General features: G+C 41.0%; 3 protein-coding genes and 2 pseudogenes across 6 annotated transcripts in view; all 5 read left to right on the top strand.

The window, feature by feature from the left end:
- LOC140560805 (UDP-glucuronosyltransferase-like) overlaps positions 1-27272 on the top strand; it is a 35045-nt gene that overhangs the window by 3301 nt on the left and 4472 nt on the right. Inside the window, exon 1 of one of the 4 annotated variants that reach the window (XM_072685356.1) lies at positions 19144-20080. The exons of 2 other annotated variants lie outside the window; for them this stretch is intronic. In XM_072685356.1, coding sequence (XP_072541457.1) covers positions 19226-20080 — 855 coding nt within the window. In that variant the 5' untranslated portion in view covers positions 19144-19225. Of the gene's footprint in view, positions 1-19143; positions 20081-22374; positions 23633-27272 lie in introns of those variants that run through there. One more of the 4 variants, XM_072685355.1, reaches the window with a different exon arrangement.
- LOC140561101 (UDP-glucuronosyltransferase 1A6 pseudogene) lies at positions 2047-2957 on the top strand (annotated as a pseudogene).
- Positions 8979-9863, top strand: LOC140561100 (UDP-glucuronosyltransferase 1A1-like). Its single transcript, XM_072686029.1, has one exon. The coding sequence runs from the start codon at positions 8991-8993 to the stop codon at positions 9861-9863; it is 873 nt and encodes a 290-aa protein (XP_072542130.1). The 5' UTR covers positions 8979-8990.
- LOC140561094 (UDP-glucuronosyltransferase 1A1-like) lies at positions 10797-12539 on the top strand. The gene is made up of 2 exons (XM_072686018.1): positions 10797-11651; positions 12486-12539. The coding sequence occupies exons 1-2, from the start codon at positions 10797-10799 to the stop codon at positions 12537-12539; spliced, it is 909 nt and encodes a 302-aa protein (XP_072542119.1).
- Positions 13505-14452, top strand: LOC140560671 (UDP-glucuronosyltransferase 1A1-like; annotated as a pseudogene).

Below are 27272 nucleotides of genomic sequence, written 5' to 3'. Positions count from 1 at the left end.
TTATCACACTTCCACACAGGACCATTGTCTTTACTGACAAACCCTTAAGCAACCCTTGTTTAAGTGTGTACCATATCCATACCTAACAGCCAACATGGTATTTACTCTCATGCCCAGCTGTGTTGGCATCTTCTCTAGTGTAATTAGTTGGGAATAATCATCTGGATGTTTATACAATAATGATGCCCCTACAAAAAAATATACATTTAAACTTAAAGTAAATTTTATTACGTAATCTGGAGTAAAGTTCAGGAATATGTCCAAAGTATACTTTATGTAATAAGTATACTGACATCAGTGCACAAGTCACCAATAGTACACTTACAAGAGACTCGTACACACATGGACACACATTGTTGGTACCCCTTGGGTAATGAAAGAAAAACCCACAATGGTCACAGAAATAACTTGCATTTGACAAAAGTTCTAAAAAGTTCTTCAAATTCTATGAAAATTAACCAATGAAAGTCAGACATGGCTTTTCAACCATACTTCAACAGACCTATTTAAAAAAAATAAACTCATGAAACAGGCCTGGACAGAAATGATGGTACCCATAACTTAATATTTTTTTGCACAACCTTTTAAGGCAATCACTGCAATCAAACGATTCCTGTAACTGTCAGTGAGACTTCTGCACCTCTCAGCAGGTATTTTGGCCCACTCCTCATGAGCAAACCGCTCCAGTTGTCTCAGGTTTGAAGGTGCCTTTTCAGACGGCATGTTTCAGCTCCTTCCAAAGATGCTCAATAGGATTTAGGTCAGGGCTCATAGAAGGCCACTTCAGAATAGTCCAATGTTTTCCTCTTGGCCATTCTTGGGTGTTTTTAGCTGTGTGTTTTGGGTCATTATCCTGTTGCAAGACCCATGACCTGACCAAGCTTTCTGACACTGGGCAGCACATTTCTCTCTAGAATCCATTTATAGTCTTGAGATTTCATTGTACCCTTGCTGCCCATGCATGCTCACTGTCCACTGTGTGTGTGTGTTCACTGCGCAGATGGGTTAAAGGCAGAAGCCAAATTCCACCTGTGTCCGACATTAATGGTGAATCTGTTTGTCTTGTCTTGTCTTTTAGCTATACTCCTTATAAATCACTAGTTTAATAGGATTTAATAAATAGGTAACTATTTTATAATTGAAAAAGATTTCTTCAAGTGGGCATAAGAGACATAATACTTACAGTTTACTACTTAGACTTTAAAGTATATACTAGCTTTCTTTTAGGTATAGATCTTTAACTGTACTGTAAGTACACTTTAAGTTCACTATTATGAACACCACCAGAGGACTACACATATAAAAGTTCAAAAAAGACATTAATTCTAGGATTAAAAACATTCTTTTTCTATAAAAATCAAAAATGGCAAACACGTGTTTTATTGGACGGCAAAATCTAAGAACATAATCTAAATCAACATTTCAGTTCAGAAGAGAAGTACACGGACAGCACACTGAAAAGGAAATGTGAAGGAAATGAGCCCCTCAGAATGAAAGTATAAGCTCTTTACATTATAATACTGTCGTTTAACCTGCTGGACGAAGACAGAGTGACAGCTTGTGTAGGATGGTACAGAACGTACAGAAACTGAACTGCTGATAAAACAGTGATGACTGAAGATAAACATTAAGCTGAAGTTGTGTGATCTTGACACTGACATTTGCGTTTGATAGTTAAAGACTGAGCTATTAGATCATCAGTGTAAAGGCAGGTCAGTGGACTGGGGTTTCGCAGTGTGTCAACATTGTTGCCAAATCTGCTTTTTAACCTTATTGTGCAATTTAAAGTTTATTCTTTAACTGGAGCTTTAAAAGCTGGGAAAGACAAACCGTGGAGTTTGATTGAGTTTGTTGTGGATTATTTAATGTAAGGTTCTTCAGGTTGGTCCCAAAACTAAGCCCTTCCCACAGGGTCGTACTCAACACCCTCGTTTACATAGTCACACCCACTCCAGGAAATATTTACTGGACTTTGTCCCGCTTCAGATAGAGTCGAAAGACTTCTCTACTAAAATCTGTACGTCTGAAAACAAGGTACCTGCTTTGTAATGATACACGCACTGCTGGGTCTGTTGTGGCTGGGTTCAGTTCATGCTGGGAAGCTGTTGGTGATTCCAGCAGATGGCAGTCACTGGACTGGGATGAAGCCCTTAGTAGAAGAGCTGGGAAGGAGAGGGAATCAGGTGGTGGTCGTCATTCCGGAGGCAAGTCTAAGTATGGGTCCTTCAGAGCATACGACCATGCTTACGTATCCTGTACCCTACACCAAAGCTGAGATGCAAACGGCTGTATCATCCAGTATAGGTACTCTGATTAGTGCTGACATGTCTACTGATCTGGCTAAGTTTCAAAGTTTTTTCCATACTCTGGAGGTGCTCAACACGTTCTTAGTGAAGAACGCTGAGAGCTTGCTCTACAACAAGCACCTGATGACGAAGCTGAAGGACTGGGACTTTGATGCTGTTCTCACAGACCCGTTTGAGCCTCTTGGAGCCATCGTTAGTGAATTCCTCAACATTCCTTCCATTTACAAGCAAATCAACCATCCCTGCAGTGTGGAATTTCTGTCCTCCCAGTGTCCAAGCCCAGCTTCTTATGTCCCACATCAGTTTACTCAGTTTTCTGACCGGATGAGCTTCTGGCAGAGGAGCGTGAACATGGTGAGGGCTTTGCTGCAGCCCATGGCCTGCAGACGCATGTATACCAAAGCAGACGAGATTGCCTCGCGGTTTCTGCAGAGGCAAACATCCATGATGGAGATCATGAGCCGAGCAGCTGTCTGGTTCATGAGCTTTGACTTTGCTGTTGAGTTTCCTCGACCGGTGATGCCAAACATGGTGATGATTGGAGGCATGTCTTATAGAAAGACGAAACCTTTACCACAGGTAAGGTTGACGAGTTTATTGTCATGCGAGATGCTGTCAGGACTGTCCTCTTATCGTCTGGAGATAAAATGACAACTTATCATCTAGAGGGTTGGACTGAAGGAACAAGTGAAGGAGCAAGTCATAATATAAGCGTTATATAGCGTTATACAGCTAGCATGCTCACTGCTAATCAGTGTTTGGTTCAGACTGGTGATCTGATCAGCTTTTCTTTTTGCACAATGACATTCCAGGCCAGCATGTTCATGTGGAGCCTGTATGGCTAGCCCAACTGGGAACCAGAAAGTTTTGTCCTCTGGTTCCACATTGGCCCCCACACACGGACGCCCACCTGGGTAAGTGAATGGACCAGGAAGGGTTAAGCATGAGCCCCATCTGGGTTCTACATTGCACACTGGGCCTAGATGGGACCCATGTGAGATTATGGTGGGCTGAAACAATGGGGCGCATTTGGGAAGCCCAACTGGGTTTCAGTAACAACACATATACAAGGCCCCTCAGAGCCCATGCCCACCGTGAACCCACCTAGCCCACCTGGAATCCATTTGAGCCCCACATGAGCTTGTTGGCTGGGTCATAGGAATGTTCAGCAACGTTTACACAATGTTCCCAGTTGTACAAAAATGAACAATATATATATATAAATAATAATTAATAAATGTTCCAAAAAATGTTTTTCAAACTTAAAAACTGCATAATTTATACCTAGTATTAAATATTGTCTGAATTCTCTGATTATTTAAAAAAATATGCTACCAAATGTGCTAGCAGTTTAGCTTTGTCTTTAGGCCTGTCATTCAAATGGGCATCATTGCTTTGCTGACTCGTTTGATAGCTGAATGAAAGATCTGTGCAATCTAGTGAATTACTGGTCACTGATTCTTGATGCAGGTTTGAGAATAATGCCCTAATGGTTGGAGTAGCCTTGTTTAATAGAAAGCTAAATTATCTGCACTAGCTGGGCCAGACTCATAAGAGCCAGAACCAGGTTTATTTCACAGAATGCCGAGTTTAGAGAGAGAGGAAATTACAGCATTAATATAATTAGATATTTATATATTTATTCAGCAGTTTATTCATATTTACCATTCCATAACATGTTGCCAATAAAAGAAATAAAAGCGTGTGGTGTATCTATGTTACAATTTCGATGATTATGTTGACAAATCATTAATATTATGTACTAATGTACTGTAATATAAGTAACCTTATTTAGTTCTGTTATGAGTATAAGCAGCTCCACAGCAAGTCTCATAATTTAGGGCATTAGTAGAGCAGCAGCTACACGTAACATTAGCTTTACCAGCGAAAGAACGACACCTGTAAACTTACCTCTATATGTCTTACAGTCATCGGCCCACCGTGTGCAATACAGGCAGGGGTAAGAGCCTCTTTACAGTTCCTGTGTTTAATCTCTCTGTCATGGAGCTGCAGAACTAAACTAAACTGATGGCTAATGTAAGTCCCGCCCACAGAGAAGACTGCCAGGTCAAGGAGCACAATGAGAAGTGATCATGCATCTTTCTAATGCTCTAGTAGAAAGTCTTCTTCCCTGGACAGTAGAGACAGTTACTCCAACAAAAGCAGGATCAGCTCTTTTAACACCCATAATTACTTTTGTCCATATAGTGGACATGTGGCTCATATACCATGTGGAATGATGCCACAGAATAGGGCCAGATGGCTTACGGGAACTCATCAAGTTTTTATGAAAGTTCTGCATCTCAGCCACCTTTTAACTGCTACTGCCAGACGTAACCCACAACTCTTATTATTTATACAAATTATTATTATTATTATTATTATTATTGGTCAGTGGGCCCTGTCTTTGCCAAAAGTGACCCATATCCGTTTCCTACCTGAGCTGGTTTTAACTGTGGGATGTGCTGTTATAGCTGGATACATTGAGTCTCTATATAAGTCTCTGAATATACAGGATATATAAGTCTGGATATAGAGGCTATATAAGTCTCTGGATATAGAGGATATATAAGTCTCTGGATATAGAGGATATATAAGTCTCTGAATATACAGGATATATAAGTCTGGATATAGAGGATATATAAGTCTCTGAATACACAGGATATATAAGTCTGGATATAGAGGATATATAAGTCTGGATATAGAGGATATATAAGTCTCTGAATATACAGGATATATAAGTCTGGATATAGAGGATATATAAGTCTCTGAATATACAGGATATATAAGTCTGGATATAGAGGATATATAAGTCTGGATATAGAGGCTATATAAGTCTCTGGATATAGAGGATATATAAGTCTCTGGATATAGAGGATATATAAGTCTCTGAATATACAGGATATATAAGTCTGGATATAGAGGATATATAAGTCTGCATATAGAGGATATATAAGTCTGCATATAGAGGATATATAAGTCTCTGGATATAGAGGATATATAAGTCTCTGGATATAGAGGATATATAAGTCTCTGAATATACAGGATATATAAGTCTGGATATAGAGGATATATAAGTCTGCATATAGAGGATCTATAAGTCTCTGGATATACAGGATATATAAGTCTGGATATAGAGGATATATAAGTCTGCATATAGAGGATCTATAAGTCTCTGGATATAGAGGATATATACGTCTCTGGATATACAGGATATATAAGTCTCCGGATATAGAGGATATATAAGTCTCTGGATATACAGGATTTACAGGATATATAAGTCTGGATATAGAGGTTATATAAGTCTCTGGATATAGAGGATATATAAATCTTTGGATATAGAGGCCATATAAGTCTCTGGATATGGAGGATATATAAATCCTTGGATATAGAGGATATACAAATCTTTGCATATAGAGGATATATAAGTATCTGGATATAGAGGATATATAAGGTGTGTTATGGAGGATAAATCCAGGCTCTTAGTCTGTTAATGACACTTTCTACACCCGCTCCATGCGTGAGAATAACCATGCTGAGTCATGGTGATTTCATTATCTGAATCAGTTGCGAGTGTTATGATAGATATCTGATATCAGTTTTATTGACTGACCTTCCTGAGATCAGACCACTGCTAGTTGAAATACCGTCTCATTGTAACTCAGCACCTTTTACAAAGCAGTTAAATATATATACATATATATGCAGTACTTATGATTTATGATACAGTATTTATGCAGTATTTATGATACAGATGTAAACTGTGTTTCCGCAAGTAGGGTCTGTATTATACAAGTTAGTCTTTTCTAGATTTACAGCAGCAGAGAAGACACACAGTGATGGTTTATATATATATATACACTAATATATATATATACACTAATACTGGGTAGTTCCTCATTTTGCTCTCAGTTCTTCTTGTCATGGATTCCACAAGATGTTGGAATCATTTCTTTGAGATTCTGGTCCATGTTGGCATGATTACATCACACAGTTGCTGAAGATTTTTCAGGAGAACCTTTATGCTGTTAATCTCTTGTTCTACCACATCCCAGGGGTGTTTATTATTATATATATTATTTTATTATTATATTATATATATATATTATATATATAATATACATATATATATATATATACACACACACAGACACGCACTATTTCATCTCTATATATATTTGTATATTTGTATTTTGTATTTTTTTTTGCTTATATTTCTATATTTTCATATTTTTATATTTTATTCTTTAACTTAAATGTAACTTATTCTATTTTTATTTTTATTTATTTTATTTTATTTTATTTTGCACTTTTGCACTTTACTTCATTAAGTTAAGGTTTAGTTAAGTTTAAATGTAGATTTTTATTGTATAGCTTGATGTGGGCAGACTGTCATAAAAGCATTTCACTGCAAGTTATACTGTGTATGACTATGTATGTGACAAATAAAATTTGATTTGATTTTGATTTGATTTATCTGCATTCAGAGTCTGGTAGCTGTGAAAGCCGCTGAAGAACATGAGCTCATTATCATGTTAATGAAAACAGTGTGAAACTAAGTAGCCATTAGCAGATGGGTTAGTTGTGGATAGGCCTGTCACAATAATTACATGAATGATTTATCGTAAAAGACCTTATTCGTTTTTGCTGACCTAGTTATTGTCCATTGTGTTTATTTAGTGAGACGGTATGTTAATGATGTTGGAGTCTGGTTTTATTTTATTCATGATTTATTTATTTATGAAATTTTACATTCTATTTTTAATCCAACTTTAATTCTGTGTGAATTTTCTTCATTATTAGAAATATATTGCTATTTAAAAGGGTGTAATTACATTATTAAGCTATTATAATAATAATATTATTACTATTATATCAGTGGCATTAATAAATGCTGTTTATCACAATTATTTCTGGGACAAAAGTACTGGACAGAGCTCCACCACCATCATTTCAGAGAACACAGTTCTTCCACTGCTCCACAACTCAATGTCCATAAATATGTGGACATGTAGTTCATGTCTGTGTATACGTATGAAACCCAGTAAGTAATTGTTCACAGAAAAGTGGATAAAAGCAGCTGCAGTGACAAAACCACTAAGACTTTACCACAAAAACCATCTGGCCCAGTTTCTTAAAAGTACCTTCGTGTTAAAATCATCTTAACTGGTAGAGCTAGTGTTCAGTGTCTGCTCACTTGACTATTTAATAATATAATAATATTTATTTATTAAGCACTTCACAAAGTAATAACTATCTAGAAGTAAAATAATATATTTCAAATAAAAAAGAATAAAATAATGAGAAAAACTAAGGGCATGACCAGCAGGTTCTTATTTCCTTATCTGAGAGCTCCTGAGGGAACATGTTGTACCTAGTAATTAGATCACTCACAGAGGTACAGTGGGGCAAGACCATGAAGTCTTCAGCTGAACAGTCTGATCTCAGAATCCTAAACTCAGTTCTACAGGACAGTGGAAACCAGTGCAGCTGCTCTTTAGTAGGATGCAAAAAAGAGCATTACAGTCATGCAGCTGTGGGGACACACACCATGTATACGTTCCTCTGGTTGATCAGCTCAGCTCTACACCAGCATACTGTATGTTTTCATTTATTGGACTAGCTGCACCAGCATGACCAAATTGACCAAGCTGGTTGACCAGCAAGATCATGATAGTCAACCATCTAGAGGTTCATACTGGTTGACCGATCAGTCTAATAAATGCGTTCAGCTACTTTAAGCTGCTCTTATTGCTGACACAGATGCTTTTGGTCGTGTAATCAAAGGTGTGAAAAGTATTGACACTCATCACTCAGGTAGAAGTGAGTGGAGATACTAGGGTTTAAAAGACTTCTATAGAAGCTGAAGTATCAACTGAAGCTTTTTACTCCAGTAAAAGTGTAAAAGTACTGGTTTTAGAGCGACTTCAAGTAGAAAAGTAAAAGTAATGGAAGGAAAACAAAGGCCGAAAGCTTAGGCCGCGCCACAGGGGTCTATAGTGCACTACTATAGACCATATTTTTGGAACAATGATGAGCTGGAATTAAAACAAGCCGAAATGAAATAGGAGTAGAAAGTTCTGATAATTGTGTGAAAATGTAAATTACTCCAGTAAAGTATAGATACCTAAATTTTCTATATTTGTACTTGGATACTTGACACTTCTGCGTGTAACAAATGACAAGATTAGATTAAAGAGATTCATCCAGTTTTGCAAAAAAGAACTTATATGTTATGTGTTATGTCCCCAGCAGTGTATCTTTTAAATGCTGTGCCCTCATGGTCAGGGGTAGGGTTAGGCCTCATTGGATGATGATACTTCAATCTGTCTTTCCCATGTTTTGGTTTATTTTGCAAAAAAATGGGAAATCTTATTATTATGGATGTAGTTGAATCAGATTTCCAAATTGAAATTTCCTTTGGAGAGACTCATCCATCTTTGAGCTGTGTCAGAACTCCTAAAAGCCTGACCCTTCCAGATATGCAGAAATGGAGAAGTTTGCATGAAAGTGACAAAAAGGAGAGCCTGTCAAACAGACCTTTCACCTAACCTACCTTTGAACCTCTGTGCAATTTGCACTTACCTGATCTATATAACAGCTCGCAGTCGGGTTGAGTAAAACTCAGGTGCGCTGTGCCGGTCTGTCTCATTCTTTCTAAAGTACTGTTTCTGAGAGAGGAACATGGGCAGACTGCAGAGTGTTGTGGCTCTGGGGCTGCTGGTCTTGCTGTGCTGCTCTTCTATAAGGACTGTGGAAGGGGGGAAGATACTGGTCATGCCTGTGGACGGCAGCCACTGGCTCAGTATGAAGATTCTGGTGGAGGAGTTGTCTCGGAAAGGCCACGAGATGGTAGTTTTGGTGCCTGAGGCCAGCTTTAATATCCGGGAGGGCAACTACATCACTCAGGTCTTCAAGGTGCCGTTCACCAGGGCTGATCTGGAAACCTCCATTAATGAGTTGAAAGAGGGCTCTCTGACGCTTTCAAACTTGTTAGAAAACACCAATCGATTCATTAACTTCACAAACATGCAGGTGAAAGGCTGTGAGAACCTGCTCTACGATAAACCTCTGATGAAGAGTCTGAAGGAGCGAGGATTTGATCTCATGCTAACTGACCCTTTTCTGCCTTGTGGTTCGATCATTGCTGATGCATTCTCCATCCCTGCTGTTTATTTTCTACGTGGGATACCCTGTGAACTGGACCTGGCTGCAGCCCAGTGCCCCTCTCCCCCTTCTTATATCCCACGATACCTCACGGGCAACACAGATGTCATGAATTTCCCTCAGAGGGTCAAGAACATGCTCATGATGGGATTTGAGTCGTACCTCTGCCTAAGACTTTACAGCAGCTTTGATGAGCTGACCAGCAGATATCTTCAGAGGGACACTACCTACAAACAGGTTCTTGGTCAGGGTGCAATTTGGCTTATGAGGAATGACTTCACCTTTGAGTACCCGAGACCCCAAATGCCCAACATAGTGACAATTGGGGGCATCAACTGTGCCAAGAAGAAGCCCCTGCCAGCTGTGAGTAGTGCTGACATCGTAGTTTGATTTTATTGCAGTGTACACTTTAAACTGCTGTGACTTTGGTTGACCAGTGCAGTTACCCTAATATATGTCCAAATATTTGTGGACACCCCTTCTAATGAATGCATTCAGCTTTTTTTGATTTACACCCATTGCTGACACAGATGTGCAAATGCACACACACAGCTTGTCTAGTCCCTGTAGCGAAGTACTGCTAGAGGGGTGGGCTAGAGGGGTATAAAGCCCCCCAGCTGTTCTTGAATGTAACCAGCGATTTGTAGTTTGAGGTAAATTCTCTGTATTTAAATTCATGTTCTAGACTCTAATAAGCCTCAAGTCCTCAAGTGGTCTTTAGAGATTTTTAGGGACCGGGGGAAAATATTGTTGAATACTGTAGTTATATACTGTATGTACTGTAAAATGTTTACTGTCCAAATACTTATGGACCTAACTGCATGGTCCCTAGACGAAGTATTAGTCAGAGTGTTGTTTCTTGCCTTAGTTATTGTGTCAGTACTTTGAGGAAAGGGTTACACCAGTCATTTCTGGTAGTTCTTATCAGTGTAGTGCACTCTTCTACCAACTAGTTCCCCACACTGTCATAATTTAAGATGACCACTGTAGGGTGCATAGAGCTACGTTTTTGTTTCACTGGTTCAACATACATGGATTACTGGGAGTTTTGAGTGAGGAATTAAAGTGTTGACCAACATATGAGTCTCTGTAGTTGAAGGGGTTAACAAGTTTGGCCGGCTTTGTGCACTTTGAACCTCTGTACGATTGCACCACTGCCTATATCAACTGGGTTATTATTTAGTAAGATTGCAGTCACGCTGACCTAGACTCAAAGCTAGAACACAGACGTCTACTTCCGTCCTGCCTAGAGAGCCTCTCACTCTTTTGGACTGAGCTGTTCTGTCTGCAGTGCTCATAAAGGACTGTTTCTGAGAGAGGAACATGGGCAGACTGCAGAGTGTTGTGGCTCTGGGGCTGCTGGTCTTGCTGTGCTGCTCTTTTATAAGGACTGTGGAAGGGGGGAAGATACTGGTCATGCCTATGGATGGAAGCCACTGGTTCAGTATAAAGATTCTGGTGGAAGAGTTGTCTCAGAAAGGCCATGAGATGGTAGTTCTGTTTCCTGAGATTAGCCTTAACATCCAAGATGGCAACTACATCTTGGAGACCTTCAAGACACCCTTCACTCGTGCTGATCTGGACGCTTTAATGGATGACTTTGCAAAGATAATTTTGAACTTTTCAGTGTCTACCAGTGTTTTCGAACATTTTCGACTGCATATGAATTTCACAGAGTTCAAAGTGCAAAGCTGTGAGAGCTTGCTGTACAACGAGTCCCTGATGAAGAGTCTGAAGGAGCGAGGATTCGATGTCATTCTAACTGACCCTTTCCTGCCTTGTGGTTCGATCGTTGCAGATGCTTTCTCACTTCCTGTTGTTTATTTCCTACGTGGGCTAACCTGCATGCTGGACCTGGACGCAGCTCAGTGTCCCTTACCTCCTTCCTATGTTCCTCGCCTCTTCTCGGGAAATAGAGATGTTATGAACTTCCCTCAGAGAGTCAAGAACATGATCGTTGTGGTATTTGAGTCATACCTCTGTCAGATGCTTTACAGCAGGTTTGATGAGCTGTCCAGCAGATATCTACAGAGAGACACTACCTACAAACAGCTTCTTGGTCAGGGTGCGATTTGGCTTTTGAGGTATGACTTCACCTATGAGTACCCAAGACCCCAGATGCCCAACATGGTGACCATTGGAGGCATCAATTGTAGAAAGATGAAGGCCCTGCCAGCGGTGAGTAGTGCTGAGTGATATCTGATCACAGTTTGAGTAGAAACCTCACCTCCGTGGATGGACATCTGTCTGTCCTTCTATCTATCAATCTGTTGTGATTAGTAACTGGTAAGGATGCCAAAACTCTTTCTTTATGATATATTTATGATATTATTAATATTTCAAGTTTTTTGGAACTTAAAGTTGGAACAGCTTATTAAACTTTCAAAGCTCAGCATATTATATTTATCCAATGATCCACCTCATTGGTTTCTTGGTTGGTTTTATATATATCGAGATAATAGGTCTGATAATTGATTGTGAGGCTTGTGACCAGAAGTAGATACAATATGATTCACGTGAAAAAAATCATGGCATGCATAAAGATCTGAGCTGTGCTCTTTCCAGTGGATCTAAAGCTATTAAGATTTATACACATGTTTATCACATTTCAAATGTAAGTCTAAAATAATTCCTAAAAACTTCTCTGGTGACCTCATTTTTGATCTCTTTCATTAATATTTCATTTTCATGGTGCTTACATCGGGGAAAACGGATTGAAACCATTTGGCTGTTTTTTGATATTCAGTGTCAGGTGATCATGAAATGTCTTAGTAAGCTGTTCGGCAGCATTACTAGCTGTTCTGGCAGATGTGTAAATAACTGTATCATCTACATACATTTGGCAGCCAGTGCTAGGACATCTCTCATATAGGGGCGTTCATATACATGCTAAACAGCAGTGGCCCTAAAACTGACCCCTGATGTATTAACATGCTATTGGAGGAAAGACATTTTCCTATTAACCCTTTCACATTGTACCTCATATTCTATCCTGTTGTGTCATGTGAGCAGGCAGTTATCAATGTGGTTTACTTGTACTTGTACTCTTCCCCGGAGGTTCTATGAGTCCACTGTATGGTTTCATCAGAGAATTGAAATTTAGCACTAACAGTGTTGATTCATTGTGTGTTAAATTTTGACACCCACTGTATTGATTTAACACTGGTAGGCTTGCTGTGTAGGCATTGGTAATAAGCAGAATAGGTCCTCTCTAAGGTACAGTAAGCAGCTAGAATTAATTTGTATTAATTTACTATGTCACTGGCATTCCTAGAAAGCATGGATATTTAATTTCATGTCTTAGAGCACCATCTACTGTCTTGGTGCTGCACAATCCTGTTCCATTATTATATCATCCTGCCTTGGTTATTTCCAGTAAATTATGGCACATATGGGATAAATATACACCTAATCCAAAGGAATGTAAGGTTAAATGAGACAGAAGGGGAATTTGTGAACATGGTAGAATGGACAGAAAGCACATGAAAACAGTAGTATATATTTAGTGAACTAAAATATTTTTTATTTTATTTTTGAAAAGAATGTACACTGTTTTTAGATACCCTTTAATGCATGCATTCAGTTGCTGTAAACTACAACCATTGCTGACACAGTATTGGCAATAGAATAGGACTCTATGGACACTCAATCATATCCTTTTTACTGTACTTTACTTACTATATGCTAATTGTTGATGTTTACAGGCTCTCTATGGTTGGTTGCTTTGCTAGATCAGATCATGCCTTCAGCTTATGGGAGAAGACTGTGGGGTGGGCAGGTAGAGAATGTACAGATGAAATTTATAGGACATTAGATTAGCGAGGAATGGCTTCAGGCATGTTCCCATCCCAATACTCAGATATTTCATAACTCCACATTAAAGTCTAGGGGGTTAAACTCTTTGGCCTACTTTGTGGACTTTGAACCATTGTGGGAGTACACCACCGCCCAGAGGCGTGGTTATGTCATGAACAGCATTTAAATTGACTTCAGGTTCAAGGCTGTTCTCACACACAGCGAGAATACACACCTTCAGTCCTGCTGAGAGGTCTTCACTGTCCCACTGTTTCATTCTTTCTAAAGGACTGTTTCTGAGAGAGGAACATGGGCAGACTGCAGAGTGTTGTGGCTCTGGGGCTGCTGGTCTTGCTGTGCTGCTCTTCTATAAGGACTGTGGAAAGGGGGGAAGATACTGGTCCTGCCTGTGGACGGCAGCCACTGGCTCAGTATGAAGATTCTGGTGGAGGAGTTTGTTTCGGAAAGGCCATGAGATGGTAGTTTTGGTGCCTGATGCTAGCTTTCATATCGGCAATGGCAGCTACATCACTCAGTCCTTCAAGGTGCCGTACACCAGGGCTGATCTGGACACCATAATGGATCAGTTTAGGAAGAGCACATTTAAGCCTCCTACAATTTCTGATGCTTTGGAAAATTTTATGAGGCTTATTAGCATCACACACTTGCAGGTGAAAGGCTGTGAGAACCTGCTCTACGATAAACCTTTGATGAAGAGTCTGAAGGAGCGAGGATTTGATCTCATGCTAACTGACCCTTTCCTGCCTTGTGGTTCGATCATTGCTGATGCATTCTCCATCCCTGCTGTTTATTTTCTACGTGGGATACCCTGTGGACTGGACCTGGCTGCAGCTCAGTGCCCCTCTCCCCCTTCTTATATCCCACGATTCTTCACAGGCAACACAGATGTCATGAATTTCCCTCAGAGGGTCAAGAACATGCTCATGATGGGATTTGAGTCGTACCTCTGCCTACAACTTTACAGCAGCTTTGATGAGCTGTCCAGCAGATATCTTCAGAGGGACACTACCTACAAACAGGTTCTTGGTCAGGGTGCAGTTTGGCTTATGAGGTATGACTTCACCTTTGAGTACCCGAGACCCCAAATGCCCAACATGGTGATAATTGGGGGCATCACTTGTGCTAAGAAGAAGCCCCTGCCAGCGGTGAGTAGTGCTGAGTGACAGCACTGTATTTCTTTTGTCTTTAGTTTGATTTAGTCCCAATTCCAGCTGGGCATTAGGACGGTCTGTTGGGCACATTGATTATCTACTGTGATGCCATTCTCAAACATTCATCAGATCTGTTCTTCTAATATTTGTCTTGTAAATTGTGTTGCATTGGTTCTCAGTCTCCACATTTACCTGTCAGTCTTCAAACACCTGATAGCAGCTAAAAACGTTTTCACAGTTTTCAGTGTCTACCAGTGTTTTAGAACATTTTCAGCTGCATATGAATTTAACAGAGTTCAAAGTGAAAGCAACCTTCTCGGTTTGCCACTGATTGTTCAATGGTGGCTTTTATGGTGTCCTTGATAACAGGACTGGCTCGGCCCATTGCACTGTTGGAACAAAACTCCACAGACTGTGCCACCAGCCATGCATTTGCTGATGCTGTGTGTAAGAGGTTTTTCAACCTTGTAGGAGGAAGACAGGCTGCACTGCATCTCCTGAAACTTTCCCAAGGCTTGTGCTCTGTGGCCAATTACATCATAAACGTCTGCTGAGATTGGCTGGAATGAGGAGGCCTTGATGGCCATCTTCCAGCAAGGACTTAATGGAAGGCTTAAGGATAAACTGGCCACACTTGACCTGCCTTCCACTGGACCCAAGTTATATGACGTGTGTATTCACCTCCATACCTGCATTCGCCAGAGAGCTCGGGAACGAGCAGGCAGTAGTCACTCTCTAGCCCCCCTGGCATTCAGGTGACCATGCCCCAAGGGCAGCCCATCCCAGAAACTCACATGTTTCGGGGAATGCAAGGGCCTCTTCCGGCAGTTGGTCTTAGGGTACCCCTTTTTTGAACTCCATAACCCTCACATCGAGCGGTGTACCAGGTCGGTGTGTGTAAGGAGGCCCAACTGCCAGGGTAATTGCTGGGGTTCTCAGCACCCATGTCCAAGGGAATGACACCTCATTCTCATACATGTTCCAGAAGTGTATTAGGATCTCAAGGAAGTGTTCAGCAAAGAAAAGGCCCAAGTCCTACCTCCCCATAGGCCATTTAATTGTGCCATCGACCTTCTTCCGGGCACCACACCACCCAGGGAAAGGTTGTTTGCCCTCCCACCTCCTGAGCATGCCGCTATGGATGCTTATCTCCAAGAGGCTCTGGAATCAGGCTTCATAACACCCTCCTCTTCTCCTGCAGGCAAGCTTTTTTTTGTAGCAAAAAAGGATAGAGGGCTCTGCCCTTGTTGTATTGATTACCGCCATCTAAATCAAACAGTAAAATACCATTACCCCTATCCCCCTATGCCCATTGCCTTTGAGGCACTTACCAACTTGGACCTGTGGAGCGCTTATAACCTCAACCACATAAGAAAGAGGGCAGAGTGGAAGACAGCATTCATCATACCGCCTGGGCATTACCAATACCAAGTAATGCCCTTTGGGCTTATGAATGCGCCAGTTGTCAAAAGTTTTATTAATCAGGTGTTAATAGAGACCCTGGACAGGTTTGTATATTTGTACCTGAATGAAATTTTAATTTACAGTTTGTTCCATCAAGGAACATGTACACACATGGACACAATTGTTGGAACCCCTCAGTTAATGAAAGAAAAACCCACAATGGACACAGAAATAACTTAAATCTGACAAAAGTAATAAATAAAAATGCTATGAAAATTAACCAGTGAAAGTCAGACATTGCTTTTCAACCATGCTTCAACAAAAGTATTTAAAAAAATAAACTCATGAAACAGGCCTGGACAGAAATTATGGTACCCTTAACTTAATATTTTGTTGCACAACCTTTTGAGGCAATCACTGCAATCAAACAATTCCTGTAACTGTCAGTGAGACTTCTGCACCTCTCAGCAGGTATTTTGGCCCACTCCTCATGAGCAAACTGCTCCAGTTGTCTCAGGTTTGAAAGGCGCCTTTTCCAGACGGCATGTTTCAGTTCCTTCCAAAGATGCTCAATAGGATTTAGGTCAGGGCTCATAGAAGGCCACTTCAGAATAGTCCAATGTTTTTCTCTTAGCCATTCTTGGGTGCTTTTAGCTGTGTGTTTTGGGTCATTTTCCTGTTGCAAGACCCATTAACTGCAACTGAGACTGAGCTTTCTGACACTGGGCAGCACATTTCTCTCTAGAATCCCTTTATAGTCTTGAGATTTCATTGTACCCTGCACAGATTCAAGACACCCTGTGCCAGATGCAGCAAAGCAGCCCCAGTACATCAAAGAGCCTCCTCCATGTTTCACAGTAGGGACAGTGTTCTTTTCTTGATATGCTTTATTTTTCTGTCTGTGAACATAGAGCTGATGTGTCTTGGCAAAACATGTAGGGCTTGTCAACATGTAGTTTGGCAAATTCTAGTCTGGCTTTTTTATGATTTGTTTTCAACAATGGTGTCCTCCTTGGTCGTCTCCCATGAAGTCCACTTTGGCCAAAAAACAACAATGGATGGTGTGATCTGACACTGATGTTCCAAGAGCTTGAAGTTCACCTTTAATCTCTTTAGAAGTTTTTTTCTGGGCTCTTTTGTTACCATTCGTATTATCAGTCTCTTTGATTTGTCATCAATTTTCTTCCTGCGGCCACGTCCACTCTCTGGCATTTGGCACTAGGCATGCCACTTTTTGAATGCCAGTTTGTGTATCCCCTGCCCATGTTCACTAAGCAGGAAAGGGAAGCAGGGGTCCCTGCAGCTAAACATTATATTCAGCACTGTTGCCAGGTGTGGTGGAAAGCTTGCGCCTCCTGGCAGTTACTGAAGCCAGAAGACATACTGCTGGTTGCAGGAGATTCGATGCCCCATTGTTCCACCATGGTCAGCCTGACTCTCCACCCCTGATCTCCCCCTCCGGGTGGAGACCCATAAACTGGGGCCCCACTATATTGGGCCCTTTAAGGTGGATTGGCACACCAAACCAATTACATACTGCCTGCTCTTGCCATAGAATATACGAATGCACCCTACTTTTCATGTCTCGAATCTTAAACCCTTCCTATGTGGTGCTCGAGCCCCACTATATGTCCAAATGTTTGTAGACACCCTTTCTAATGAATGCATTCAGATACTTTTAACTGCACTCATTGCTAACACAGTATTTCCAATAGAATAGGACTCTGTGTGTCATGGCGTGCTAGGCCAGACACAGAGAGATGAACACTTGCAGAGATGGATTCTATGCAAGTAGTTTATTAACAAAACTCAAGATAACACAAACGGGCAAAATAAAGCAAATAAGCAGCAGCTACAGGGCATAAATGTGAACACAAGAAAAAACTTGATAAACAAGAGGACGAAACCAAACGAACCTGAGACTGGGGGACACTGGGAGCGGAGCTAGTGAAAATGGCAGGAACCTGGGGGGAAAAACCAAAAAATGAACAAAAACCTGCAGGCAGAGCCTGGGTAAACAGGGGTAAACTAAAGTAGCGCTAGACCGGCGCTGAGACAAGAACGGCTAGGCCGACCAAACATGCTGAAACGTGAGTCACTGGTATATCTTGGCTGAGAGCGAACGAACCTCGCTAAGGCCTTAAGTGGCAGGGTGGCCTACTCGCAAACAAGAAAGTCGAGCAGAAGCTGGCCTTAACACACCGTGAGCAGTAATGGGAACCTCTCGAGCGACTTCAAGGTTCATTTAAAGGTAAAGGTAAAGGTGCACGTATTTGTCACTGTACAGTGTACAGTGAAATGTGTCCTCCGCATTTAACCCATCTGGAAGTGAACACACACTCACACACACACACATGTGTTAGGGGCAGTGAGTACACACACACACCCAGAGCGGTGGGCAGCCAACTCCAGCGCCCGGGGAGCAGAGAGGGTAAAGGGCCTTGCTCAAGGGCCCAACAGTGGCAGCTTGCCGAGCCTGGGAAGTTAGGACAATTCTAAGGGCCTGTGACTGACAGGGGCCTTAAAAAGTGTATAAATTGAGTATTCCATCAGATTTATGTTAGGGTTGTGGGCCCAGTGTTATATCTTTTCATGGGGGACAAAATCCCTGTCAGCCACCCTGCCAGACATATTGTGGAGCAGTGGAATTGTGTTCTCTGGAATGAAGGTGGTGCTCCATCCAAAACCTTTGGAATGGATGAGTTGGGGAGTTGGGGATAAGTTGGGCTGGTGATCATCGATCCATAACATCCTGACTTCCAACATCACTAATGCTCTTGTCACTGGATGCAATCAAATCCTCACAGCAATGCTCCTCCAAAATCTCGTAGAAAGTCTTCTTCCTTGGACAATAGAGACAATTACTCCAACACAAGCAGGAGACACTCTTAATCCCCTTGATTTCGGAAGGAACAGTGAATAAGCAGGTGTTCCATGACTTTTGTCCATGTAGTGTATTAATGAGGTAGCAAGATGAAAAACAGTCAATTAGAATATTTTATGGACACCCAATCAGATCCTTTTTACTGTACTTACTATATTCTGATTGTTGATGTATACAGGGTAGAGGTTGAATTAATAGTGTGTTAGATTAGAGAGATGTGGTGTCAGGCATGTTGCTCCTTCCAATATTGAGATATTTCATAACTCCACATTAAAGTCTAGGGGGTTAAACTCTTTGGCCTACTTTGTGGACTTTGAACCATTGTGGGAGTACACCACCGCCCAGAGGCGTGGTTATGTCATGAACAGCATTTAAATTGATTTCAGGTTCAAGGCTGTTCTCACACACAGCGAGAATACACACCTTCAGTCCTGCTGAGAGGTCTTCACTGTCCCACTGTCTCATTCTTTCTAAAGGACTGTTTCTGAGAGAGGAACATGGGCAGACTGCAGAGTGTTGTGGCTCTGGGGCTGCTGGTCTTGCTGTGCTGCTCTTCTATAAGGACTGTGGAAGGGGGGAAGATACTGGTCCTGCCTGTGGACGGCAGCCACTGGCTCAGTATGAAGATTCTGGTGGAGGAGTTGTCTCGGAAAGGCCATGAGATGGTAGTTTTGGTCCCTGATGCTAGCTTTCATATCGGCAACGGCAGCTACATCACTCAGTCCTTCAAGGTGCCGTACACCAGGGCTGATCTGGATGCCATAATGGATCAGTTTAAGAAGGGCACGTTTAAGCCTATGACAATTTCTGATGCTTGGGAAAATTTTATGAAGCTTATTAACTTTACAAACATGCAGGTGAAAGGCTGTGAGAACCTGCTCTACGATAAACCTCTGATGAAGAGTCTGAAGGAGCGAGGATTTGATCTCATGCTAACTGACCCTTTCCTGCCTTGTGGTTCGATCATTGCTGATGCTTTTTCCATCCCTGCTGTTTATTTTCTACGTGGGATACCATGTGGACTGGACCTGGCTGCAGCCCAGTGCCCCTCTCCCCCTTCTTATATCCCACGATTCTTCACAGGCAACACAGATGTCATGAATTTCCCTCAGAGGGTCAAGAACATGCTCATGATGGGATTTGAGTCGTACCTCTGCCTACAACTTTACAGCAGCTTTGATGAGCTGTCCAGCAGATATCTTCAGAGGGACACTACCTACAAACAGGTTCTTGGTCAGGGTGCAGTTTGGCTTATGAGGTATGATTTCACCTTTGAGTACCCGAGACCCCAAATGCCCAACATGGTGATAATTGGGGGCATCAACTGTGCCAAAAAGAAGCCCCTGCCAGCGGTGAGTAGTGCTGAGTGACAGCACTGTCTTTCTTTTGTCTTAAATTTGATTTAGTCCCAATTCCAGCTGGGCATTAGGAAGGTCTGTTGGGCACATTGATTATCTACTGTGATGCCATTCTCAAACATTCATCACAACATTTTGCCTTGCATCTTACATTGATTATCAGTCGGTACATTTACCTGTCAATCTTCCTCTTAAGGCTGAGCAATATAGCAAAGCTACAACACCTGAAAGCAGCTGAAGACATTTTCACAATGCATAATATGCATCATCTGGCACTATATATCGAAATTATGCAAACACCTATTTGTCCAACATTTCATAAGGTAGTTGTCCTTCTTAGAAGATAAGATAATCCTTTATTTGTCCCACAGTGGGGAAATTCACAGTGGCACAACAGAAAGTGATAGCAAGACACTCAGATGCAAAACGTAGATAAATTACCACTATGTACACAATATAAATAATAGATAATAATAGAAACTGTGGTACTGTTCCCAATTTCAAGCTCATGTTGAACATATGCTCAACTACCCTGCACAGCTGATCTGTGCAGGACTTGAGGAGCCTGGCACTGATACCATCGGGACCTGTAGCTTAGAAAGCATTAGAGGTTAGGTTTCATCCCTCAGCAAACCTCTAGTTCATACATCCAGTGATTATAATTCAAGGATTTTGATTGGAAAGATATTTGAGCTAACTTTCAGTGTTGAAAACCACCCCAGCAGTTCTAAAGGTAAACTTTACTTGAGCTGATGTTAAAAAGATGTTTTGGATGGGTGTAATGAAGGGAAGCAGTTCCTAGAAGAGTCCCAGGCTCTGCCAATGCGGTCCAGTGGTTAGGTCCTAGAACTGAGAGATGTCAGTACCTGTAGGATGTTGTTTGAAGCAGTGGTTGCCAACCCTGGTCTTGCAGGAGCCCCTCAGGGCTCTCCAGGATTACGGTTAGGAACCACTGACCTAGAGAACAGGTTGAATGTGGGTTGGTGGGTAAAGGTGAGTCAGGGGAAAGGTTCCTGATCCTGATCAATTTCACTGGGAAGAAAGTGACAATGATCTACTGTGCACTTCTAAATGAGATCTTGGTGGGTTTAGGGATGATTAGGATATTGATGCACCAAAGGGATGCCATGATATGTCTGAATCAAAGCTTTTAGATTTACACAGTAGAGCAAAGAGCTCCATGCTTGGACAACACATCTGCTGAATCATGCTGATATTAGCGTATCTGTCTTTAATCAATATCTAGCTTCAGTGGAGTTGAACAGATATTCTCTTGTTAATAACAGATACTATGTGTGTCTTAAACTGGCCAAGTTGATTGATTTAACTTTCTCAAAAACAGCAGAGCTCTCTCCAAAGTTAATAATTAGCTTATTGGGATCTAAAGTTCTTTGTTTGGGATGACTTTGATCTGGAATAAACTTGATATCATCAGCATGATGCAAGAAACCCTTCACACACTGTGCTTTATGGAGTAAGAGTCATCCTGGGTCTGGCATATAACCCATATAGCATATATGGGTTCCTTCATTCCAGCAGGAAATTGCTATCATTGATTGATTTATTGATTTATTTATTTTATAACCACAACATGCCAGTGGTGATTTGTATCCAGTGCAACTAGATAATTACAAGTACATCAACACAGTACACACAATCATACAAAATAACACAGAGAGAGGAATGTGGACAGACTGAAGAGTGCTGTGGCTCTGGCGCTGCTGGTCTTGCTGGGTAGAAGATAATGGCCACACCAGTTACGTATGGGTTGTTTGGGAATTATCTGTCTGTTTTAGGTGAAGGTTGAGAACTGAAGTTTTGTTATTTGGGGAATTAAGAAAAAAACTGTAGTTCTTATGAAACTATAGTTGGAAATATTCATTGTGTAGGTTTGTCCCAGGATCTTCTCTAGGACTTGCTATTGTAATAGTTCCCCAATAATGTAATAATATACCCCAAAACAATTAATATGTGCACACTTAATTTGTGTCTTTATGTAATTATGTAATAAGATTAAAAAATGTAAAAAAAAAAAAAAGATTTTGACTCTGATTAAATACAATGTTTACCAATATTGTAATAGATTTTATAGACATTATACAAATTGAGTAAAGTGCTAATTTGGTTTTCACATTTAATATACAGGGAGTTTATTACAATATTAATATCTACTGGTATCTATGCTTATGCAGAATCAGGCTCGTCTATTTCCATTAGTCTTGTTATAACTTCAGTCAACTTCAATTACAAAAAAACGCACAAAACAATACACACAGCAAACGATATGCAACACAATACACAATATACAACATCTGAAATAGGAGAATCCTGAAGAAATGCTCAGTAGGGTCATTCATATTCCTACTAAGGCTGGAAGAACTATTAAACTTTTAAACCTAAAAAATAATTCTTTATTTTTGTCAATGCTGTGAATTATTCAGCATGTACTGTAAACTAGTGTGTCGGTTCTGTAGAGAGTGATGGATTACAGTGTGGAACCTTAGGAGTTGTATCAGTTTAAAGGGTTAAAATCTTTTGCCTGCTCTGTAAAGTGGACTTTGTACTGTGCTTGATTAGGCTGGATAAACTCAGTGACTCAAGCCTATTCATAGTCTGAGAGCCCCTCACTGTAGCACTGTGCAGTTCTGTCTGCAGTTCTTTCTAAAGGACTGTTTCTGAGAGAGGAACATGGGCAGACTGCAGAGTGTTGTGGCTCTGGGGCTGCTGGTCTTGCTGTGCTGCTCTTCTATAAGGACTGTGGAAGGGGGGAAGATACTGGTCATGCCTGTGGACGGCAGCCACTGGCTCAGTATGAAGATTCTGGTGGAGGAGTTGTCTCGGAAAGGCCATGAGATGGTAGTTTTGGTGCCGGATGCTAGCTATCTAATCCACAGTGCAGGTAAATACACCACCCAGACCTTCAAGGTACCGTACAGCCAAGCTGATCTGGACGCCCACATCGGTAGTTTTAAGGAGGGAACTTTGAGGGCTCCTCATCTTTCTAATATTTTTGAAAACCTTGGCCGGCTTTTGAACTTCACTGAGATACAAGTGACGGGCTGTGAAGCCCTGCTGTATGATGAACCTCTGATGAAGAGTCTGAAGGAGCGAGGGTTTGATCTCATGCTAACTGACCCTTTCCTGCCTTGTGGTCCGATCGTCGCTGACGCCTTTTCCATTCCTGCTGTTTATGTCTTGCGTGGGATGCCCTGTGGACTGGACCAGGCAGCAGCCCAGTGCCCCTCTCCCCCTTCTTATGTCCCACGCTTATTTACGGGAAACACAGATGTCATGAATTTCCCTCAGAGGGTCAAGAACATGCTCATGATGGGATTTGAGTCGATCCTGTGCCGATATATTTATTACAGCTTTGATGAGCTGTCCAGCAGATATCTTCAGAGGGACACTACCTACAAGCAGCTCCTAGGTCAGGGTGTGATTTGGCTTATGAGGCATGACTTCACCTTTGAGTACCCGAGACCCCAAATGCCCAACATGGTGATAATTGGGGGCATCAATTGTGCCAACCAGAAACCCCTGCCAGCGGTGAGTAGTGCTGGGTGATGTCTGTCCATATTTAGTGTGATTTGATTGGTATTTGGATAAAGACTCCACAGCTATGGCTGCTCCCAGTGTAGATATTTGGGAATTGTGTTGGACACAAGTTACGTATGGGTTGTTTGGGAATGATTTGGGTCTGTTTTAGGTGAATGTTTAGAACTGAAGTTTCGTTATTTGGGAAATTGAGTTTGTAGTTCTTATGAAACTATAGCTAAAATATTTATTCTGTAGGTTTTCCCAGGATCCTCTCTAAGATGTGCCATTGTAATATATATATATATATATATATATATATATATATATATATATATTATAAAAAATGTAAGAATACAAACAAATAATTCACTTAACTTGGTCAAAATGTAATTAAAATTATTACATTTTGACTGAGTAAAGTGCTAACTTTTGCATTTTTTTGGATGCTATTATAATATATTGGCAATTTTTTTATTATTGTTATTGTTGTTGTTGTTGTTGTTGTTGTTATGTGCTGATATTTACTGTTCAGGCTCTTCAGTTGCTGCCTTTAACTTCAAAAGAAAAAAACTAAATAAATAAAGGTGGCTGATGAACTATAGCATCATTACACAATATTTATCTACAAGTGCATTGAGTAAAGCCCTAATATCCATTAGAAGCTTTGATTGCATCTGCACTTGTCTTGTTGTTGTTGTTGTTGTTGTTGTTGTTCTCCAGAGGTTTTGCATGGTTTAGTAATCTCTACACTCAGCTTCTAGGACTTGTGTGTTGCTGGTGTTGTGTCCTTAATCCAGCTTTGTTTTATTTTTATTGCATCGCTGTTTAGATTAAAAACTAAAATTTGCTTAACAGACAGATTAAGGTTAAGATTCAGTTTACTGTCAGGTGAAATTGTGGGCATTGTCACTTAAAGAAAGCTGTGATGGTGTTTTTTTTTTCATTAGGGGGGTAGAGTGTTAAATAGCAAAGAAACATAATTAAGGAAAGCTGCAGAGAAGGTATGGAGGTTATTGTGTGGGGTGGTGCGGCAGGGTCTTGGCTCAGAAGTGTCTTGACTTTTGTCTCCACACTTTGATTTTCTGAGTGAATGATTAAGCACTTTTATTAGTCGCCCTGGATAAGAGTTTTATAAATTGAGAACTGCATCAGCAAAACAGTCATTCGATAGTAGATGTAAGTATTTGTATAATTCAAAATAAACAATCAAAAAGACAAACCAAATAATCTGTAAAATGAGTTACATTTACATTTCTGTTTACGTTTACGGCATTTAGCAGACACTCTTATCCAGAGCGACTTACAGAAGTGCTTTGATGTCCATTATGCCAGAACAGAACAGAATAGGTCCAAACTATCCATAAACTCAGACACTGCCAGGAACAAAAGCCAGTGCTGCAACTCAGAGAGAAAGATACACGCATCATAAGTGCAACACTCTGAGGTTAGAATGCTATAGTTGAATGACATCCAGTCAGCAACCATACTAAAATACTTTACACCAGGACCCAGATTCCCCAAATGCATCTTAGTGTAAATACCATCTCACCTAGTAAAGAGACCGCCCTTGTCCTGAGATGCAGTTAGCTGGTCTAGGCTAACCCTCTTTTATCATAATCACCACATTTAATACATTTATCTTGAAGGCATTTAGCAGACGCTAATATCAAGAGCGCTAATATCAATACTCTCAATAGCAGGAGAAACTGGGATATCTCCATTCAGCTGAAGGACAGATTTACCCAGCTCAGCAGCCTAAATAAACCATCATCCTGTATCAGCTCCACCTTAAACCATCATCCTGTATCAGTTCCACCTTAAATCATCATCCTGTATCAGTTCTACCTTAAACCATCATCCTGTATCAGCTCCACCTTAAACCATCATCCTGTATCAGTTCCACCTTAAATCATCATCCTGTATCAGTTCTACCTTAAACCATCATCCTGTATCAGCTCCACCTTAAACCATCATCCTGTATCAGCTCCACCTTAAATCAGCAGCTTCAGGATCATGCTGATGCTCCACTGTCTGGAACAGGGAGAAGGGCGTCTCCGTCATTCCCACTCCGGGCCGGAGCGCTGCTGCTGCTACTGCACTATGGAGGTTTGGTGGTGGAGCTGCAGGAGGAGAACCTCTCTCCAGAACTGCTGTGTAATGCTACAGAACCCATAGAGTCATATTAGTGTAAAATCCTGTAGTGTTACTCTACCACCTCCGCCCACATGCTGCTCCACCTTCAGATCAAGCTTCTGCAGCTCTCACACTGTCCAGAAATGCATGTGTACAGTGTGTCCTTCCTGACAGGTGGCTTAAAACACAAACTTTACTTTCTGACTGTAGGGAGAGCCCAGGAGCAAGACATACAATTTATCATATAACTGCTGCTCTAAGAATGAGTTAATATAATGAATGCATTTTCTGATCCTGTGGTGCAAAGAAACTACACTTTATAGGAATCCCTCTAGCTGGAGTGTAGCACAGAGCTCTACTATTGTGCAAGGTAATCCTCTCATGCAAGGCCACCATTACCTGCAACTCTACTTGACGTTGTTTACTTTATTGTGGGTGAAATCGGGGGAAAGGGTGAAGCTCCACAGTCCAGTGTCAGATCAGCTGTGGTCCTGTGAACCATGGAGGAGAAATGACGGATATGAAAGAGCCCTGAAATGATCTGTTGGTGTATTTTACTATAAAACAGGCAGCCAATGTTAAACTGTCCCACAGCCTGAACAGCTATTATCTCTATTATCTCCACCATTGTTGGAGTGTCATTGGTAGTACAGACTTGAGGGCAACATGATCAGTTACTCGCATATGAAGAATCTAATTGGTCACCTCTGAGTTCATTTCCATAACATTGGTCCAGAAAGACAGCAAGCAGGGAGTGTATCTCTTACATCCTGATTCTGATATTCAGGCTGATCTTAGGTACAGGCTTTCCTCCATGGGTGGGAGGTCTTTTAGTGTTGCTGCCACAACCCTCTGGACCTCCTTACTTTCTTCTGTTCGCTCGCCTCCCTCCCTCTTTTCATCTTCAAAGCCCAGCTAAAAACTCCAACATTTCTTTTCTCAGAATTTTTTTTTCACTAAATTGTTAAGCGTGCTTGGGTATTTGAAATATGCTATATAAATGTAACATAATGAGCTCATGCAGGGCTTCAGATTCTAATACAATACGCAACTACTAGAAAAAACACAATATTTATATAATGATAATTACATCATTTAAATTAAATTATATAACCCAGAAATCAGTCCACAGTTCAATCTGGGGAATGGTTGCCAGTTAAAATGCATTCTGAAAGTAAATGATCTAAATGCTTTAATATAACATGTCATTTTGTGTGAACCTTTGGTTCTGTATAGCACCAATGACCGGTTCCACTATGGGTACCCTGTTTGGTTCTACCTTTGAGAACCTTTCTGTTTAGAGTGTACTTTGCAGGCTTTTTTGCTCTCCTTTCTAGGTAGTTAGGTTTATTATTGGGATTTCTTAATAAACTGTCTGTTGAATTGCCACCTAGCAGAATTAGGTCTAGGTTTAGATTGAAGTCAAGGCTAGTATTAAGTTTAGGTAGCTTAGGTCATTTTAAAACGTATTTACAGTTCAATTGCATTTGATTCTGTATTTACGGGAGTGTACGTT

Source organism: Salminus brasiliensis, chromosome 8 (genome assembly GCF_030463535.1).
Source record: "Salminus brasiliensis chromosome 8, fSalBra1.hap2, whole genome shotgun sequence".
Lineage (NCBI taxonomy): Eukaryota > Metazoa > Chordata > Actinopteri > Characiformes > Bryconidae > Salminus > Salminus brasiliensis.
Note: the sequence above shows the minus strand (reverse complement) of the source record. Positions and strands in the feature narration are given on the sequence as shown.